The following is a 20,603-nucleotide window of genomic DNA, read 5'->3' as shown; positions in this document are numbered from 1 at the left end:
AAATGAATTGCAGATGGGTGTGATTCTTACACATTTTCTCCTCTTCCCCAAATGCCCACATCACTGGTAACACCACCAATAGGATTGGGTCATCTGCCTTCATTCCTGTCTTATAATCCCCAGGGACCGTTAGGTAAGGTGAAAAGGATGGTGGAGTTAAGGACAGAAGAAATAGATGGCAGGTTCTCCATAACAATCCCTTGCTCATTTTTACAGACGGAAGCACCAGGCACATCGTCGGTCCCTGATAATGACACTGACAGATGTGCCCAAGGGTGGGTTCTGTTGCCATCTCGTCTTCCAACCAGTGTGCACGCCTAGAAACAAAGGAAGCTTTAGGCAAACAAACGTTCTCTATACTCAGAGCCTGGGACCTAGACGGTCAATTCACGGAACCAATCTTCTCCCAATACATCATGTGGGTTAAGTCTGACAAGGCACCAAAATGTTGGTATGTGGTTTGTATTGAAGTCTCTCCCAGTTGTTCGAAGAAACAGGGCAGGTGTGGGAGAACAGGGTGGGGGTGTGCTTTCCAGAAAGGCTCTCTGGGTGACAGTATGACTGTACATACAGACTGGCCTACCAGCGATGCCTCTAAGCCACTTTGTAGTGAAGTGGTCTTTATTTTTAACTTTCCGTGGAAATCAAGCACCTCCCAAGATGGCGTAAGTGCTGTGGCTGGTGTAGATCAGTGGATTGGGTGTGCACTGCGAACTAAAGGGTCACTGGTTCGATTCCCAGTCAAGGCACATACCTGCGTTATGGGCCAGATCCCTAGTGGGGGCCACGTGAGAGGCAACCACACACTGATGTTTCTCTCCCTCTCTTTCTCCCTGCTTTCCCCTCTCTCTAAAAATAAGTAAATTAAAAAGATGGTGTAAGTACATGGTACAAAGTGGTAGCAGTGTAACTCCCCCCCCCCAAAAAAAACCAAACTCAACCCAGATGGCAGGGTTTATGAACACGGGCCCCTTGTATGCAACAAGGCCCAATGTACTTTACACGCTGAGTTAAAAGATGAAAACTAAAAACCATGCCAACAAATGTGGACAGTATGCTTGCATTTATGTTAAAAGAAAAAAAACTATATTTGCTTACGATACACTAAGTATTTCTAGACAGCTTCCCCATTGGGGAAGGTAACATTCCCATTGGGGAAGGGAATTGAGTAGCTGGGGGAGGAGGAAGGTTTTTCATAATTAAACCTTATGTACCTTTTACATTTCAAACACACGCATGTATTATTCAGAAATAAAAAATAAACACATTTGAAAAAATAAATAATGACCTTTTATTATCTTGAAGAACAGAGGAAGGTCCAGCCTGCAGTCTGCAAACTCAGCAGCCTCACCGTGGAGGGTGACAGTGCCTGGGAGGCGTCCTCAGAGACCCCCTCAGTCCCACCACACCGCCATTTCTCAGGAATCACAAACCCCAGTGACCAGCAGAACGACACCGGAAAGAGCCCTCCTGCCGGAAGTCAGCCACTGTCTGGAGTGAGCACCTGGGAAGGTGCGAGTCCCTCTCTGCTGATCACACCTTCACTGGAAGGTAGGTGAGAAAGCACACATGTGACACCAGGCAGCCTCCTTGGCATCCTCTCTCCTGTCCTCTCCGACCCCACGGTCCCCTGCTCTTTGGCCCCAGTGTCTGATCCTCGAGACAAGAGTCTGAACAAGCCCGGCACCTGTCAGTCCGAGTCTGAGCTCTCATGTGACTTGGAAGACTTGTGCTTTCGTTTCTTCTTCTTCTTCTTCTCTTTCTTCTTTTTCTTATGCTTTTCTTTCTTCCTCCTTTTCTTGGGTCTCTCCTTATCCTCTGAGGAGCTGGAGCTGCTCCCATCATCATCCGAGGTGGAATCTTCCAGTAATTGCTTCAACTGTTGTATCCTGAACAGATAAGATTGGTCAAAGGACCATAAACCAGAACTTACTCAAAAAAATTTTTTAGATGTAAGATTAGCAGGGAGGGTAACAAAAGTCACGAAATAATCACCTCATTAGACACAGTACTCATTTTTATTTTTGCATGTTTTCCCCCTCCTCGTCCACATCCACAGCTATTTCACAGGACTGTAACCAGTGTGCAAGCATTCTGTGTTCTTTTCTGTGCCCCAAATATTTCTGCATGTTTCTTCTTTTAGTTTGAGAAAATGTTTATTAAGCCTGGGGACAGTGAAACAAGGAAGGGCCTGCCATAGAAGAAGCAACAGGAGAGAGCCCCAGCAGGTCACTGGACGGTGAGAGAAAGGGAGGCCTTGGAGACAGGAGGTCATCCCAGGACGAGCTGTCGCTGCCCACTGCTCCCCTGGCTGCCAGTCTCATGGGGACCGTTATGGTTTAGGAGACAGAAAATTCACTTGAAAAGGAGATTCGAGTGGGCGGGCGGCGAGGAGAGTGTGTCTACTGTTTCTATAGTCCCTGCTGTTCCGACTTCTAACTGAGACAGACTTTCCTAAATCACCCCCCCGCCCCCCCCCCCCCAGGCACTGCTCCCGTTCATACTAGGTAATCTATCCCCTCAACATTTATAACTCGACACCACCAATCTGGGGGGAAAAAATACTCTCTTGTTTTTTCACTATCTTTATTCATGTTTAAGAATAATTATTAATAATAGCTCAAATCCCTAGAGACATGGGAGAAGATAAACTAAAGATGTAAGAGAATCAATCACACGGCTGCACCAGATGCCACGGCGCGGGCTGCCAAGGTCAACCATCCGCGGTGTGCACGGGCCGGGCCACGCCCACTGCTTTAAGAAAACCCAAGTGGAACAGGCTGCCCTGCTCGTTCCCCGCACACCGGTCTGTGCAGCGATTACTCCGGCCCCCAACTATGTCACGGCTGAAGTGCCATATTTACTAGATCACTCCTCTGATACTGGAATGGTTGTTTCCCACTTATGGTAAATACAATTTCAGCCTTTAAGAGGATGCTGTTATCATCAGGGGAACCTCACCTTATATCCTTCTCGTGTCTTTTATTCTCTCGTATGATGTCGTACATGGGATCCTCATGTGCCTTGAGGGTTAGACAAGGTTAAGGTTAGGTTAGACTGCATGGACCATGGTTAAGTAAATACTACATCCTTATGTTATTAAAACCAGTTTTTTTTTCCAGCTTGCTGGGTTTTTTTTTTTAACATGTTCTAAGTCTTCCTAAGGCTAACCATCACTGCAAACTCACTGAGGCTGTGAAAAGAATTTTCCAATTGGAAAAATATAGGATACAATTGAAATATCCTTTATGAGGAAATAAACCCTGGCAGAATCATGAATCACTATTCAAGGGAGAAATATTGAGGTTATTCTCTTTGTTCTATGTGGGTAGATGACTAAGAGATGGTATTTAAAAAAAAACAAATGAATTATAAGAATGAAACATTTATAGGTACACAAAAATACCTATAAGTCATGTTAAGTACCCTTAAAAAAGCCTTGAACTATGTAGCAAGTACAGATAATTTAAAATGACTTGAATTCCTAAAAATAAGTATACATGTATGGGAAATATTATGGTATGTGAATTACCTCAATTTTTAAAAAAGAGAAATATTTATTGTAGAAACTTTAGATATTAGAAAAAATTCAGTTAAATAATCTATTACCTTACTACCCAAGGGATAATTACTATTAACACTTGGTCTCTTTCCTTCAATCATTATTCATAATTTATGAAAAACCATAATCATTTTACACATACAACTCTATTGCGTTTCATTTGTTGTCATGAACATCTTCCTATTAACATTACACATTCTTCTAAAACATAGTCCCTAGTGGCTAAATAACTTTTGTTACAGTATTTTATGTTGATATGTTGGACTATTAAGTTGTTTCCTATTTTCCTTTAGTTTCCAATTTTTCAATCATATAATTAATTATGAAAGTTAGCCTGATACATACATACTCAGCTGTGTATATATTGATGTTCTCTTATGTCCTTAAGATAAATTCTTAGAAGTGGGATTTCTGAGTCAAAAAAGAAAAAAAGAAAAAAAGAATATGTTTAAAGTTTTTGAGGTTTATTACCACTCTGTGTTCTATCGTATCTACAAAAATTGACATTCCACATAGAAGTGGAATGATTGATCAAAAATTATTTAAGATTATTAAAAATTGAAACAATATTTTAAATGTCTAAAAAACTTTGGAGAATGTCTGCGGATCCCGGCTTGACACATGCTGATAACCTCAGCACGTCCAGACGGCAGCACGCTGCACTTGGGAGAAGCAGTTACTAGATGGTCAGTTAACATATCGGGGAAGTGACTGTTAAAATAAAGTGAGGAAGTAAAAGGTTTCTTTTATTGTCATCTAAAGTGAATATATAGCCCTGGCCGCTATGCCTCAACCAAAAGGTCACCAGTTCGATTCCCAGTCAGGGCACATGCCTGGGTTGCGGGCCAGGTGCCCAGATGGGGGAGTGCAAGAGGCTCTCACACATGGGTGTTTCTCTCTCTCTCTTCCTCCCTTTCCCTCTCTTGGAAAATAAATAAATAAAATCTTAAAAAAATAAAGAGCATATATAACATATATACACTTCTAGCTTATAATTTAAAGACATCTAATTTTAGATAAAGACTGGGAAACTAAAACCCTAATTTAAATTTCATAAATCATATTTCATAACATGATTTTTTATGGAAGTTATAAAAAATGATTGAATAAATAACAATGTCTGCTTCAGAAAAAGAAGCACCATTCCCAATGCATAAGCAAATAACACTTCAACAAGAAGTTAGTTTTTTTGTTAATGTAACTAATCTGTCACAAATTTTCAATTTAACAGAGATGCAGTTAACACCAGATATTTGGCCAAAAGGTTTCTGTGAATATATTTTCTGGGAACCTCCAGCTCACTCATGACTGCCTGATTCACGGATATTCACCATCTTTTGTAAACATAAATTGACACTCTGGGGTTCTACTTACCACTCGGAACTGTTCTAACTTTTGGTTGCCTTTGATAAAGAAAGGGCATTCTTTGTCGCCTGTTCGGTGACCATACCGTTTACAGCGCCAACCTAAAAACAAAGAAAATAGGAAATATTTCTGTAAGATAACACAGTTTCATTTAATGAAGATAAAGAATCAGTAGATCACATTAAAGTTTTTTTTGTCATTAAACTCCAATTCTAAAAGCAAATGCCATTGGTGAATGAACCATGTCAGATCCTAGAAAATCGAGATTATCAGAAACGCAGAGCAGTAGGCCCGCCCAGAAATACGGACGCAAACTTGAATTTCAAAAGATTTCCTGGTGATCTGTGGAGACATTAAAGTTTAAGAACCACTGTTTAGATAACACTACAACCAATAAAATGAATGAAGGTATGTATAGTATATATATGTCTTTTATCATGTCAGGGATGAATCTAAGTTTTGTGGGGACTGAGAGGCAGGGGGATCTTTAGGGAAAAAAAATATCTTGACAAATTTTACAAAATCACATGACCATGTCAACATATTGATGGGGTGCCTGCAGGCCTCTGACAGGCACAACCGACGTGCCCAGAAGCTTAAATGTCGTTTATTTCTTGGTAAAACTGGCTCTACTCCCAACCCAACGACTCTTATTTTCCAAGTCAATGCAAATAACTACTGTACAAAATGGTAAGTGAAATGCAACTACCTCTTCGGAGTAGTGATTTTCAAACAAACAAAAAACAGCTGTAAAATTTCTGGGTAAAGATGGCATCCAAACATATTTATCTGCTTTCATTCCCTTCCTGAGAAATCACAAAAATGACAATGAAGAGAATTCTTTCCAAAAGGAATAGCCCAGGAAATATGTCAACAACGGCAGGGGACGGTCTCTATATATCTCTTCCTGCAGACAAGCTTTGATGGTAGTTGCAAATTTGCCTGAATCAACTTATGTGAAACCCTGGGCACTAACCAAAGGCTGGCCACGGCCTGAGGGGCATTCATGCGAGGAAAGCCAGTAAACCTTGGTGAGAACAGCGAAGTTCCAGGCATTTTTACTGGACCCACTCCCAGCCCCCTCCCACCCCTCGTACAAGTCTTGAGAAGCAGCAGCCTTACCAGCACGGAGCTGGGACAGCAGCAGGTTGGGCCCTCGGAGGGGGAGATGCCATTTGTGCAGCCCTCAGAAAGCCCCAGCCCCAGCTGAAAACCCACAAATATCTTTTGAGTCCCCCCCAAACTTAACTTCCTACTGTTGACTGAGAAAGCCTTGCCGATAACTTAAATAGCTGGTGAACACATATTTTGCATGTTATATGTATTACGTACATATACAATAGAGTAAGCTAGAGAAAGGAAAATATTATTAAGAAAGTCATAAGGAAGAGAAAATACATTTACAATACTCATTGAAAAAGACCTGTGTATAAGTGGACCCATGCGGTTCAAACCCATGCTGGGGTTCCACTTACTACTCTGTAACTGTTCGAATTTTTTAAAAGTTGTGATAAACTACAGGCAGACCTCGGAGATGCTGTGGGTTTGGTTCCAGACCATCACAATAAAGTGACTACTGCAAGACAGCAAGTTGTAATCTTTCTGCTGGCGGAAGGACTTGCCTTCAATTTGTAAATAAGGTGACATTTGTGAAGCACAATAAAACGACGTTTGCCTGTACACATAACATTTACCATCATCACCATCCATCTCCACGACTCTATTCTTTTGTAAAACTGAAACTCTGTTCCCATTCAACAGTAACTCCCCACTCCCCCCCCACCCCACCCCAGGGATTTGTCAGCAATCACTGTTCTTTTCTCTGTCTCTAGGATTGTGAGTACTCTAAGGATGTCACATAAGTGAAATCAGACAGTATTTGTCCTTTTGTGACTAACTTATGTCACTTAGCGTACTGCCCTCAAGGTGCATCCATGTTGTAGCATGTGGCGGAAGTCCCTCCTTTTTAAGGCTGCAGATTACTTCACTGTGCGTATACTCCATGTTTTGTCTTTCCACGCGTCCACTGATGGCCACAGGCTGCTTCTGCCTGCTGGCTGCTGTGAAAAACGCTGCTGTGAACACAGGTGTCCAAATATCCCAAGACCCTACTTTCAGTTCTTCTCGGTGTATACCCAGAAGCGGAACTGCTGGACCACATGGCCATTTTATTTTTAATTTTTTGAGGAACCACAATACTTTTCCCATAGTGGCTGTTGTACCACTCCCAGTCCCACCAGCACTACACCAAGGTTCTAGTTCCTCCATGTTCTTGCCAACATTTTGCTGTTTTTTTTGATAGTAGCCACCCCAGTGGGTATGAGGTGATACCTCGGTGTGGTTTCCATTTGCATTGCCCTAATGACTAGCGATGCTGAGCATGTTTTCCTAAGTTTACTGGTCATTTGTACATATACTCTTATCTTCCTTGGAAGAATGCCTATTCAAATCCTTTGCCACACTTTAATCAGGTTGTTTCTTTGTTGTTGAGTTAGCAATTCTCTGCATCTTCTTTATCAGGTATGATTTGCAAATGTTAATGTTTTCTCCCATTTTGTTGATTGCCTTTTTATGCTATTGATAATATCTTTTATTCACGGAATTTTAAATTTTTCATGAAGTCAAATTTGTCTATTTTCTCTTTTGGTTCCTGTGCCTTTGGTGTTTTATCCAAGAAATAATTGCCAAGTCCAATTTTGTGCAGCTTTGCTCGATGTTTTCTTCAAAGAGTTTTATAGTTTTAGGGCTTACATTTAAGTCTTTGATCCATTTAGAGTTAATTTTTATAAATATTAGAGAAGGGTCCAACTTCATTCTTTTGCAAATGGAGATCCAGTTTCCCAGCACCATTTGTCAGAAAGACTGTCCTGTCCCCACTCAATGGCCTTGACACCACTGTCACCACTGTCAAAAGGGATCCCACCACATAAGCAGGGTTTTATTTCTGGGCTCTCTATTCTCTTCCATTGGTCCATGTGTCTGTCTTTCCGCCAGGACCACGCTGTCCTGATTACCGTAACTTTTGAAATCAGGAAGTGTAAGTCCTCCAGCTATGTTCTCTTTTTCCCAAGATTGTTCTGGCTATGTGGGGTCCCCTGAGATGCCAGATGAATTTTGGGATGGGTTTCTCTATTTCTGAAAAAAAAAAAAATGGCATTGGGATTATCATAGTAATTGTACTGAACCTGGAGATCACTTTGGTGGTATCGGCATCTTCACAATATTATCTTGCAATCCACGAACATGGGACGTGCTGACATTTATTTATGTTACCTTTAATTAGTGTCGGCAATGTTTACACTTTTCACTGCATCAGTCTTTCATCTCTTTGGTTAATTCCTGAGCATTTTGTACTTTTTGGTGTTACTGTACATGGGATCATTTCTGTATGTTCCTTTTCAGATTGTCTATTGCCAGCATAGAGAAATGCAACTTAACTTTTGTGTGTTGACTTTGTATCTTGCTACTTTACCAAATTCATTAATTAGTTTGAGAAGTTTTTATTTTTGTAGCATCATTAGGTGTTTCTACATATAAAATCATATCAGAAAAACTGACTTTTTTAACCCAGCAAATTATAGAATCTGTAAAATAAAGATGTTCCTTTAAATTAAGGTCCTGAAAATTGTATCCCCTACAAATCCATTTCAAAGGAAGTTGTGAGAGGATGCGCTCCACCATAACAAGGGAATATAGCAACAAAGAGGACTCAACATGCAGGAAGCAGGGCCTTCAACTCAGGAAGAGGCCAGCGGAAACTGCAGAAGGATGGTGTCTTAGAGTCAGCTCAGGCTGCCGCAGCAAAATGCAGACCTTTATTTCCTCCCAGTGCTGGAGACGGGAAGTCCAAGGTCAGGGTGCCAGCAAGGTCGGTTTCTGATGAGTGCTCTCTGTGTCCTCACAGAGTGGAGACAGAGAGGACAAGCTCTCTGGCTTCTCTTCTTTTAAAACAAACTAATCACACCAGGAGAGCCACCCTTATTGCTTCATCTTACCCTAATAATTTCCCAAAGGCCCCATCTCCCAATACCATCTCAGTGGGAGTCAGGGCTCGAACATATATGAACTTGCGGGGGGTGGGGTGAGGTGGGGTAAGGGCGAGGGAACATAGATATTCAATCCCTAACACAAAGTGCAGCGAGACCCCTGGAGGATCGGCAGCAAATACATTCAGAAACATGAAACAGACTGAATACCTCAAGCATTTGAAAGTCTTAAGATCCAAGCTTGGGGATGATTTTGGGTTGAATAAGAAATAAGTACATGGAAATAAAAAAAACAATAAAAATCACAAATGAACAAAACAAACACTCCCCCCCCCCCCCAAAACAAAGCAACAGCAACAACAAAACAAGATAACCATTAATTCTGGGGAAAGTAAGAGCTTTATTCAGGGTACTTGAGAGGAAAAGCAGCTTACTATGTGACTCAGTTCTGAATATAATCATAAGAAAACAAATACCAAAGACTGACTGAGCCAAAATTATGACAAAACTATTCCTGGGAAGATGAGGTATAATAAGGGCATGTGTGTGGTGCGAGCGGGAGTGAGCTAAATTCTCATCATCCGTTGTACAGTGTCAGCAGGTGATGCCCACCCCAAACAATCAATACGGTACAAGCATAACCTTCAGACATAAGAAATATCAAGGTAACCAACCAAAAGAGCTTCAGTGGGAAGGGAGAAAAAGCGACAAGGAACAGCTACTTTAATTATGTGCATGAAGACTCTTTGTGCACACAGATGTCTTTAACAGGCTGCGGGACCCTTTCTTCAAACGCCACCTTGTGCAGGACGAAGGTGCTGCTGCTCTGGAGAGGTGGGGGTGTGGGTGTGCACGCAGAGCTCTGCCCGTCCCAAACCCACCCTCTGTGGCCTGTGGCTCCTCTCAGGATGAACCTCAACACCACCGATGGAGGGTGACTGACTGAGGCAAGACCCAAAGGGGCCTGCTGTCTGATGCATCCCCTGTCCCCCACTGCACTGCTCCCTCGGAAGACCCTTTCTGTTGCAGGAATATTACAAGAGTGCACTCCCAAGGCAGCTCCCATCCTGTGGGAAGACCGCTGCACTTGGAGGCAGAAGCCCTGGAGTCGCACCTTCGCTGCACCTCTTACCTCGGGCCACTTACTGAGGTGGTGTCCGAATCTATAAATCAGATCACGCTGTGACTTTAATGGCACTGTGACGAGAGCGAGGTGAAAGAAAGGATAAATGTGCTTTGTGACTCGTGGTCTATAACTTGCGTGCGTTCAGGAGGACTGGACGCACTTCCACACTCACACTGCATGACTTTGACCTCCTTCCCCAGCGGCATCCAAAGGCCTTTTGTGGGCGCGTGGGCCAGAAACTCCCTGGCGTGTTCATTGCCCGGTACATCTGGTATACAGTCTTCTGGCCTAGTCTCATCTTCCTAAAACGGAAAACAATGTGTAACCAATACGGCCAAAAAGCACCGGAATTCTCTCCCACCTGCTTCAGAACACAGCACGCCCGGGTTTCTCAGGGGGTGGAGCTCCCACGGTCACCATTACTTACCCTCCCAGGAACTGAAAGACAATGAGACTGGACAGACAAATGGAAACAACTGCACCAGAGGAATTATATCATGAGAATGAAGCAGCTGTTCTCGGAGAAAAGTGACTAGTGAAGCAAATTAGAAATCTGTCCTTCATTCAGGAATGACTTGTAAGCTCCATCTAAATTCTAATGCATATTACATTCTAAGGTCACAGAAAGGATTTCCTACTGCCCTGGCTGGGTGGTCCAGTTGGTTGGAGCACTGTCCCATAACCAAAAGACTGTGGGTTCGATTCCCAGTCAGGGCACATACCTAGGTTGTGGGTTTGTGTCCCTAGGTTGGGTCACATATGGGAGGCAGCCAACTGATGTTTCTCTCTCACATCAATGTTTCTCTCTCTCCCCTTCCGCTCTCTTCAAATCAATAAACATATCCTCAGATGAGGATTAAAAAAGTAAAAGGTTTCACTTCCTCAAACTCTTTGTGGAATGAGACAAGGTATAAGGATCATTAAACAAAGCTGTCAAGAATAGAAATAGCTTATTCTACCTTGAAGGCCACTGTCATGCTTTCTAGTCACATACACGCTGTATGTCTGAGACGCATCTTCATCCCTGAATAACTACAGTGATAACTAAGGAGCCTTTTGGTCCAGCTTCCATGAATATTAAATTTACAGTGAAATAATTTTAAGTCATTTTTTAATTGAAAGTTTAAATCTTTAAACTGAAAAGGCTGCTTTGGCCTTGAACCACTCCTCTAAGTCTCTCTCCCTGCCGAGAGAGGATGCCCCAAGCCAGGCTGCTGGAGGAGGGGCTCCTGCACCAGGGACTGGGGGCTAGACCAGCGCCAGGGCTCCCCATGGTCTGCTGGGGAGAAGGGAGTGACGGTGGCCGATAGCCCAGGAACATATGTGGGCCTGCCCCAGTTCGCTAGGGAATAGACACTGGGCTGATGAAATTTCTACAAAGGACCAGGCTCCTCAGGAAGCCTGAGGTGTGTGACTGGCATCTGCAGGGAAGAAACAGGACCATCGTGAAGGAGGTTCAAAACCACAGGCAGCTGTTTTCATAACAAGTCACAAGCGACTGAGCCGGAGCACTGAGTCTAACACACCTAAGAGAATAACCGAACAGACAAGCTTCACACTGACCTTGATAAGCCCAGGAGGAGGTTTCTCGTAACTAGAAAGAGAAGAAAAAACCACCATCAACCATGTTATCAGGAACATGACACATTTTAATGAGCAAAAAGCAACTGTAGGCTAAATTAAAAGGATGTTTTTAATAAAAACCTAAAACTTCATTATGTCTAAAACAGGTGATATGAAATATGCCCAGCATTCAAGAGATCACATATAAATAAACCGATGCTATACCATCACATCCTGCTGAGATCTAGAACTTCGCTTCACGGAAACTGTAACTAACTTGGTGTCTCAGCACAACGATTTCATTTTGGGAAGAAGGGAACGCAAGAGATGACGGAACATGAGAGGGAGGAAGGCCCTTGAGTTCATTATGGTTCCAAATTGTCATTATAGTCGTCAGGTTGAGGTAGCATAACTTTCACTTGGCTGAGCCCCAGCTCTCCCCTGGCTGAGGGGGGTGGGGTAAGGGGGCGGGGCAAAGCTGGAGGGAAGGGCTTGTGGTAGGGGAAGGAGTGAAGGTGATCTGTCTCAGAGGCACCCCCTCCCATTTCCAGGCCTGACTCCATTCAAGACCCTCCCACCCAGGCCCCTTCCAGAGTGAGCCCACCTGGACCCAGCCAGCTGCCCCTGCTCCTTAGCTCTCTGACAGCGCTCCACTCCTGAACTGACCTCACTGGATTCCGGGTGCAGGACCCCTGCAGGAGGCCTTGATGACAGGCAGCATTTGATAAAAGAAAACTGCTAGATTAAGTACAGGAATGGCTGCGTGGGAATGCATTTTCCCTTCGGTCTGCAGGCTGCCAGGGCCCTGAGGACAGACGTCACCCCCTGGGCTCCCAGTGCACCTGAACTTTCTACAACTCTGCGGGAGCTGCTGGAATTCCAATTCTGGATTCCAAATCTGGGAATCTGCCCCAAAGGCTCATGCTCATTTTTAAGTATTTACTCACTATTGGCTATCAACAGGAAAACCACACATCCCAAGCCTGTTCAATGCCTCCACAAGGAACATTTCATTAATGAGGACATCTGGGCAGACACTGGAGCTGGTTTAAAGTTGTGTCTTGACCCCAGAAACATGGAAATGTGGGAGCACAAAAGGGAAATGGTGAGTGCAAGGCTGACTAATTTTCCAAGTTTTCTGTAATGAAATGTATCGCTTTCATCACTAGCAAAACATTAATAAATGTCAGAAGAGAGAATTAGATATTGATATGGGACAATACCTCTTTATAACTGTCCCAGTAAAGGATGTTCTGTTTTCTGGGGGTAAAAGACCCCTTGCCCCCCAGCAGTATGCCCCAGTCCTACAACGATGTGGCTGTGCCCCTGTCCAGGGGCAGCATGGCGGAGGAGAAACCCATGGGCTTTGGAGACAAAGACTCTTGGCTGAATTCGGGTTTGTTCTCCCTACTGTGCACTTTGGGTAAGTTACTTAACCCCCCAGAGCCTCCATTTCCTCATGGGTGAATATTTCACAGCACACACGGGAGGGGCACTCCGCAACGCCGACCCATCTGTGGAGGACGTTGTGATGTTCTCAGCAGCCTCCTGAGGCAGCTCAAGACTGGACTGCGAGCATCGCAAAGGCCAAGGCCTGGGTCCAGCACGGGGGGCAGAAAAGGGCTTGTGGGGAGGTAAGTAACCAATGCCAGAGCTTTCCTAAACGGACAGAGCAGGATCTGTCCCACGAATATCACACCGTGAACACCTGGGCACGAACAGACTTAGCTGCTTAGGCGCGAGACAGTGCTTTTCCAAAGCAAATGTATGAAGTATTTTCTAACACAAAGTGGTAGCAAGACATAGCTAAAACTTAGCAATAATACTGGGAATCTGCATAAAATGGGAAAATGATGCAGTTCACCTACAAGTGTTCGTTAGAAACCCGACCGGTGCGCCTCATGCACAGAGTTGATAGGCTGCAGAGTTTGGGAGTGCAGCCTATCAACTCAATGATCCATCCTTCCAGCCACAGGAGTTGTACACACATGGCCAAACTGAAATCCAAGTTCCTGAAAAATATGTAGCTGTTCTTGCCAAGATGACAAGAAGTGTGATGGAAATACACATTTGGAAATCTATTATTAGCAATGGCATTGCCTAAAAAGTCCATTTCACAACTGTTTTCACAAATTTAAAGGAAGGTGGTTGATGGTTTTTCCTCGGGCTAAACAATCATTGAGTTAATCTGTTACGGATAATTCTCAAAGTTCAAAGTAATATTTGACTCCTATATATAAACAGATTTGGAAATGGAAGTATGTTAATGTACAGTTTGGCTTCTGCACTCTGACCGTCAAGAAGTCCACATGTATCTTTGCAGTATTTTTAAAGATTTTATTTATTTTTTTAGAGAGAGGGGAAGGGAAGGAGAAAGAGGGAGAGAAACATTGATGGGTTGCCTATCGCATGCCCCCAGCTTGGGACCTGGTTAGCAATCTAGCCATGTGCCCTGACTGGGATCCAACTGGCGACCTTTTGGTTAGCAGGCAGGGGCCCAACTCACTGAGCCACACCAGCCAGGGCGCAGTTAATTCTTAATATTGAAAAAAGTTGGTGGAGGTCATTATTTTGTACCATCTGAGAAGCCAATTGTTCATTCATTCAGCCTGCAATAAATTGCTCTGTGTAGTAAAAAGACTATATTTATGTAAGAGGGGAAAAACATTATCTGTCCCGTTGCGTCTGGGGCAAAAAAACCTTTAATTTGGCAGACAGCACCAAACAGAGTGCCTGACGGGGCCAGGACTGTGGGTGCCTGCCGCACAAGGGCCCTATCCTGCAACCACTGCCCTACTGAGGTGACATTCAGCTCAAGGGCCACACTGAAAAGAGCAGGCCAGGCTCCAAGAAAGCAATGCATTGTGTGTCGAAGCTAGAGGCACTGACTGCTACAGCTGCTTACAGGGTCACAGAATGACAGACAAGAACGGGAAGGTCTTCAATGCAACCCCCCACCTGACGTTTCGGTCTCCTTCACAACCTACCCTCCTCCCAGCGGTTACCTGGACTCTCCTCGACCCCTCAGGAGCTGGGAGCGCAGTGCCTCCTAAGTCGGGCTAGACTCACCTGCAAGAGTGTATGTGTGACTCTGGTCCTAACTCTTTTTGTTGAGCGGGAATTGGCCTCTAGGTAGCTTCCGCCCCTAAGCCGGGTTAAAGTCCTCAGGGCTGGAGAGCAAGTCTACAATCTCTCCTGTCCGGCCACCTTCGCTGTAGGTAGGGGCAGGTCCCTCCCCCCTTTGTTTATTCTTACCACACTAACGTTACAGGACTGCGTCTTCTCTTCCCTTAGGAACAGAAACGAAAAGACTGTATCGGGGTCACAGTGGGCCCTGTGACCTGCACACCGTGAAAGGACAGACACCGAAGCGCACTTTTCGCGTATTCAGCCTCCAAATCCAGGGAGAGCGCCCAATAGAGCTCGGGCGAAACTCCGAGACCGCGGCACGCGGACACCAACCGCGGTTCCGCTCCGCGGGAGCGCCCCCTGCCCCCCGACCCCCGCGTGCGCCCCGGAACCTGGGGGCGGGGCCTACGCTCCCACCCCGCGCAGGCGGCTGGGGGGAGCCGGGCACCGATCTTCCCTCCCGCTGCCGGGAGGCTGCAAGGCGAGTGCGCGGCTCCCGGGATCGGTAACCCAGTCGGGCCGCCTGCCCCCTACAGGCGAGTCTCCGAGGACCCGCCTGTGGCGCCCAGGACGAGCCCGTTCCTCGCAGGAGCCCGGAGGCGGGCCGGGGACTCACAAGGACTCCAGGTGCTTGAGCTGCTGCAGCTGCTGCGCGTCTTGCCGCCGCCGCTTCTGCTCCCGGCGCCGCTGCAGCTCCTGCTCCCGCGGCTCCCGCGGCTCCCGCGGCCGCCGTGTGCCCCCGGCCCCGGAGTCGGCGTGCCGGGGCCGGGACGACATCGCTGCCCGCGCGGCTCAGGCGGTGGCGAGGACGACACTTCCTCCACGCCGTGCCCGCCGGGTCACCGCAGCGCCCCCTCCCGCCGCCGCCACTGCCCGGTCGGCTGAGCCCGGGGGCCCAGCCGAGGCGGCTGGTCCCCGCCTCCCGCGGCGCGGCCTTCAATCCGCGCTTGGAGCGCAGAGTCTCCCGCAACCGGGAGGGTCGGTGCCCGGACGTCGGAGCGCGCCCCCTGGCGGCGGCCGAGAGCTACGGATGCTGGCGGTTGGAAGCGCTTCCCGGCTGCCCGGGGACGCTAGAGCGTGCGATCCCTGGTTGAAACAGTGTGTGTGACTTTTAGACAAGGTTTGGGTGCGGAAAATGAAAAAGCTAATATATACTGAGTGCTTTTGTGTGCTGGTCGTTGAGCTAAGCCCTTCATAGGATCTGATTTAATCTTAAAAAACTTAATTTCTGGTACTACCTTTATGTATTACCGTACACTAATTTGATAGATACAGAGACTGAGGCCTAGAGCCAGGATGCAAAAGTGTTCAGTGCTTAGCTAGATGGTACTTTTAAAGTGTTATCTGATATGTGTTTATAGTAATGGGTTTAGCTTTAACATAATGGAATAAACCACAAAGGAAGTGAAAGTAATAGCATAGGGAATCTTTCCCTCAAACGTGGCATTCAATATAATTAATACCTAAAATATCTGGGGAGATGTTTCATATTTATTACAGGAAATCCAAATAAACACACAAAGGACTATAAACAGACATGCACCATCACACTGATGTGTCCCCGAACTTGGAAAATCAGGTTTCCACAATCCAGCTGTTCATGCAAGTGACCTGGGCCTAGAAATGCCTTGCAAGACATTCCCCATCTAGTCAAGAAGCATGTAGTCTCAGGAAGATGTTTGAGAAGCAAAGAAAATGTAACTTAACAGAAGGAAGGGGGGGTGGCTACAGAATCTACAAAGGGAGAGCCCAAGGAAAGCGATGAGGCGGCGTTTGCTCAGGAAACAAACTCAAAGCACACCTGAGTGTCCTGGTGGCTACAGGAAAATATGCACCATTTGGTACAAAATGGACTGAACTTGGTCCCATGTTAAAGAAAACAGCCGCCAAGAGTAGGCACACCCCTGTGCTGATTCCATTCTCCCCCAGCAACATTCGGACAGTGTACCATGTCAGATCCCACCACGAGGAGTAGGGTGTTCAGTCTAATCTCAGTACTGGGGTCAGTGGAAAGGTATGCCTCCTACTGAAAGTCAAAAACTTGACATTGTGATTTAAAATGTAACATGACTTTGGCTGTTGTGGCAAATTGTACTCTACACGTTGGCTGCCATCATCTCTCTGATCTCGCTCTTTCTCTACAAATGAGCTTGACCTTCCTCCCGTGGAGAGGTGAGCTCTATGTCTCTTTCCTTGAATCCAGACCAACCTTAGTGATATGCTTGTGATCAGTAGACAGGAGTGGAAGGGATGCCTCATCCTATTTGAGTTTAGGTCAGAAAAGGGCACTCGGCCTCCGCTTGGTTCTTTTGAAATGTTCCCTCCTGACACCTTCAGAGAGGGCAACTGTTCCACTGCCCCAGAAGCCACTATGCTGTGAGGAGGCCTAAACTAACTCCTGGGGAGAGATCCCGTGAAGAGGCCCTGAAAAACACACAATAATAAAGAACAAACACCACCACCACTACCAGCAACAAAAGAACAAAACAAAGAGGCTTTGAGACTCAATAAGCAGAGGGATGTCAGGGCAGGCCCCACTGCCATGGTACACAGCAGAGACGAATCTAAGGGGCTCCCGTCGAACAGGCTGGGCTGCAACAGTTCCACCCCTCCTAGGGCAGTTTTGTTGCTGGTCAAGATATGCCCCTAATGGAAAAGAAAAGAAGGAAAACATAAAAAAAAAAAAAATACAAAACAGTCTTCAGCCACAACCAGTGACCCTATAGCAAGCAAGCAAAAAAGCTGAAAACTTTAGGATATACTTCTACACAGAAACTAATTGGGTTGGTTTTTTCACACTTGCAATTGAGTCTTGAGTGACTCAAATATTTGCTTAACACAATTATTTTATGTCTTAGCAGAAAGACCCAGGGATTGATATCCCATTTTAGCAAGTATTTTAGTCAAGACTCTTTTGAAAACAAAAAAACAAAATCCAAATCAAACTGTTTTAAGAAAAAAAAATAAAGGCACTTATTGTCTCATATTTGTGAGATATCATGGGGGTAGAGCTTTAGGAGTGGCTGGATCTAGGTGCTGAAATGGGAGAGTCAGCAATTTCTCTTTCTCTCAGCTTCACTTTGTATTGCTTCATTCTCATGGAGGCTCTCCCATTGTGGGGACAAAGATGGCAACAACTTAGCAGCCCCAGCTGGTAGAAATTTTTCTCAGTTCCATGTATTATACTCCCTGGCTTAGCAAGGGTCATGTAGTTGTCATGGAAACAATCACTGTGGTCAGGGAGAAGCAATATTCAGACTAGCCAAGCCTATGTCATGTGCCCACCCTAATCCCCAGGGGTGGGATCTGCTTAGCCCAGGCCATATAGACTAACAGCATTAATAGGATGAATTGTATTAATAGGCTTTCTATTTCAATAGAATAAACTCTAATAGGTACAGTGAACACTTCTTTGGTGCTACATGAAGTTTCTCATTGGATCCTGGGATTGAATAAGATCTGTAATATAATTATCATGTTTTATCTTCATCTTATAGGGTAAACTTACCTTGCTGAAGGTCATTTAGGTAGTCCGTATGTTATATGTATTATTCCTTTGATAAATTGTTGAATTCAGTTTGCTCATGTTTTATTTAGTGTTTCTGCATTTCTATTTATACATTAGATTGGTGCCCAGTTTCTCTCATTGTCATTGCCACATTTTAGTATCAGGTTTGTTTGCATCTGCCGCCCCTGAGAAAGTAGAGACCTACCTAAGTAGGGCTCCTGGTGGCTAACTGAGCTGGAATTTGAAAAATAGAGCCTTAGTAGCCGTTCCTACCCGGGGCATCTCATGCAAACTAAACTTCAGGGAGAAGCCTGAACTGAATGGGTTGCCTGCATCGTGTTCCTGCCTTCTGAGCCAGGTCCTGGGCAGAGCAAAGCAGAGCGTGGCACAGTGGAGAGGACCAGAGCAGAGCTGTCTCGCTGGAGCGGGGCCTCACTCAGGGCCAGGCCCGGGGAGGTGTCTCACAGCTGTGCTCTTCATAATTGAGCTGTAATACTCTTGAGCTGTTCCACAGCTGTGCTGTTCTCACAGCCACGCTGTATTTCTAAGCTAAATGCACTGAACTACTCCATTGAATTTCTTGAGGCATCTGGGTCTATTGTGAAGTCACGTGTGTGAGAGCGTGTGGGATGTTTGCTGATAAGTCAGCGCACAGTCCGTCTCAATGACTTGGGGAACACTCAGTTTGCCATTTAAAACCTTCCTTAGTGCAACTGTCAAGGGGGGGGGTGGTGGTGGTCTGGCAGCACAGGCCTCCCCCTTTCTACCTTTCTAAGTATTAAAAGAAATTCCTGACAAAAAGTCCTGAAGAATGGTTTCAGTCTTTTTCAATGTAGAATCCATCCTTGTACCTAAGCTAAACCCCCCCCCCCCCAAAACTAAGTTTCTCTCCCTCCCCAAAGCAGCAAGGGGTAATTGGATCCGCAGCCACGTAGGGGCCTCCCCTGGTTCTAAATCCGGAGTCTCCAGGGACAGGCGGAGACCAGCGGGTGTGCTTAGGCGGTAAACGCTTTTCTTTCCCAACTTTGGACCAATGCCCAGGCCCAAGGAGTGCACGATTTCTCCCGCGGGGACGGGTCCCCTTATTTGCCGCCAGCTCTCTTCCTAGGGCGGGCCAGCAGGTCGGAGGGCCGGGCAAAGCGGCGGCGCAGGGCGCAGCCAGCCCGCCCCCGCGCAGAGCCGCAGCTCCTCCCCTTGCTCGGATGTGGCCGGGGGCGGGGGACGAGGGTGAGGGGGTGGTGGCTGCGGTCCGGGGAGGGCCGGGAATCTTTTCCACGTTTGCAAACGCAGCTGCTTCCAGGCCCGACCCGCGCGCCGCCCGAACTCCGCGTGCCCTCGCCGGCTCCGCGCCTGCCGCCCCCCGCCCTGCCCGCTCCTTTCCCCGCTGTCCCCGATGGCGTTCAGGGCCCGTGGCTGGCGGCCCCCACAGCCGCCGCTGCTCTTGCTGCTGCTCTGGGTGACCGGGCAGGCAGCGCCCGTGGCCGGCCTGGGCCTGGGCTCCGACACGGAGCTGCAGCTCGAACAGCGCTTCGTGCCTGACGAGTGCCCCCGCACTGTGCGCAGCGGTGACTTCGTGCGCTACCACTACGTGGGAACGTTCCCCGACGGCCAGAAGTTCGACTCCAGGTACCGCGCCCCGAGCGCCCCCCGGGCTCTCCCGCTTCCCGCTCTCCGGACAGGCCTTTCCCTCCGGACGGACCTCCCCCAGCTCCGCCCCACGCCTCCCGCGCGCCACCCTCTCCCTCCTGCTACTCCGCAGCTCTCGGACCTTAAACCCATCAGGCTGGGGCGAGAGCCTACCCGCCCTCGTGCTCTCAGGGTCCTTTCACCCAGGACTGGAATCTTGGAGAAGACCTTGCGCAGCGCAGTTGGGACGAGTCACGCCCTCCCTCTGAGCCCAGCGCATTTACACACGCGAAATGTACGTGGGACGGCCACTCGGTCCATGTGGATGTGCGCCTGCCGCCCCTTCCCGGTTCCTTCTCGCAGGCCCCTTCCCGCAGACGCTGTGCGGCCGTTTACGGAGATATTACAACGTGCCAGAGTAGTTATAAGTGCTTTCCATATAAGAAACTCATTTAATTCTTACAACTTCAGGCCGTTGAGGCTAGGAAACTCGTTTAAGTGGAGTCAGGTTGAAACCCGGACAATCCAAGTTCAGAGTCTGTGCGGTTATCTACCGCTACCTCCCTCTGGCCTTAGAAAACCTCCCTTAGGCGGGAGGTAGTCCAGAGCAGTCTCTGAGCTTTGCTGCGGGCCCTACACCGTGCCCACGATTCCTTCCCGTAAGTCTGCATGTGCCCCAAGATCACAGACCCTCTCTCTGCCCCACTTCACTCCAGTTTAGCTTCCTGGTTAACATGC

General features: G+C 46.7%; 2 protein-coding genes across 2 annotated transcripts in view; one reads left to right on the top strand and one right to left on the bottom strand.

The window, feature by feature from the left end:
* Window positions 1-33: 33 nt before the first annotated feature.
* LOC112306892 (retinitis pigmentosa 9 protein homolog) lies at window positions 34-15,972 on the bottom strand. Its single transcript, XM_053926261.2, has 8 exons — window positions 15,348-15,972; window positions 11,603-11,633; window positions 10,212-10,341; window positions 4,937-5,028; window positions 2,962-3,023; window positions 1,289-1,889; window positions 755-849; window positions 34-317 (listed from the first exon to the last, which is right to left on the bottom strand). Exons 1-6 carry the CDS (start codon window positions 15,506-15,508, stop codon window positions 1,691-1,693), a joined length of 675 nt encoding a protein of 224 aa, XP_053782236.1. The 5' UTR covers window positions 15,509-15,972; the 3' UTR covers window positions 34-317; window positions 755-849; window positions 1,289-1,690.
* Window positions 15,973-19,430: 3,458 nt separating this feature from the next.
* Window positions 19,431-20,603, top strand: part of FKBP9 (FKBP prolyl isomerase 9) — a 34,314-nt gene continuing 33,141 nt past the window's right edge. Inside the window, exon 1 of the mRNA XM_024563116.4 lies at window positions 19,431-19,865. Coding sequence (XP_024418884.1) covers window positions 19,633-19,865 — 233 coding nt within the window. The 5' untranslated portion in view covers window positions 19,431-19,632. The remainder of the gene's footprint in view (window positions 19,866-20,603) is intronic.

The sequence above is a fragment of the Desmodus rotundus genome, chromosome 6 (assembly GCF_022682495.2).
Source record: "Desmodus rotundus isolate HL8 chromosome 6, HLdesRot8A.1, whole genome shotgun sequence".
NCBI classification, from domain to species: Eukaryota; Metazoa; Chordata; class Mammalia; order Chiroptera; family Phyllostomidae; genus Desmodus; species Desmodus rotundus.
Note: the sequence above shows the minus strand (reverse complement) of the source record. Positions and strands in the feature narration are given on the sequence as shown.

Coding starts and splice junctions, on each gene's coding strand:
- LOC112306892 (XM_053926261.2), bottom strand. CDS start 15,508: ATGTCGTCCCGGCCCCGGCACGCCGACTCCGGGGCCGGGGGCACACGG. Junction 10,342..11,602: donor CTCCTCCTGGGCTTATCAAG/GTCAGTGTGAAG, acceptor TTTCCGTTTTAG/GAAGATGAGACTAGGCCAGA. Junction 5,029..10,211: donor GGAGGTCAAAGTCATGCAGT/GTGAGTGTGGAA, acceptor CTTTGTTTTTAG/GTTGGCGCTGTAAACGGTAT.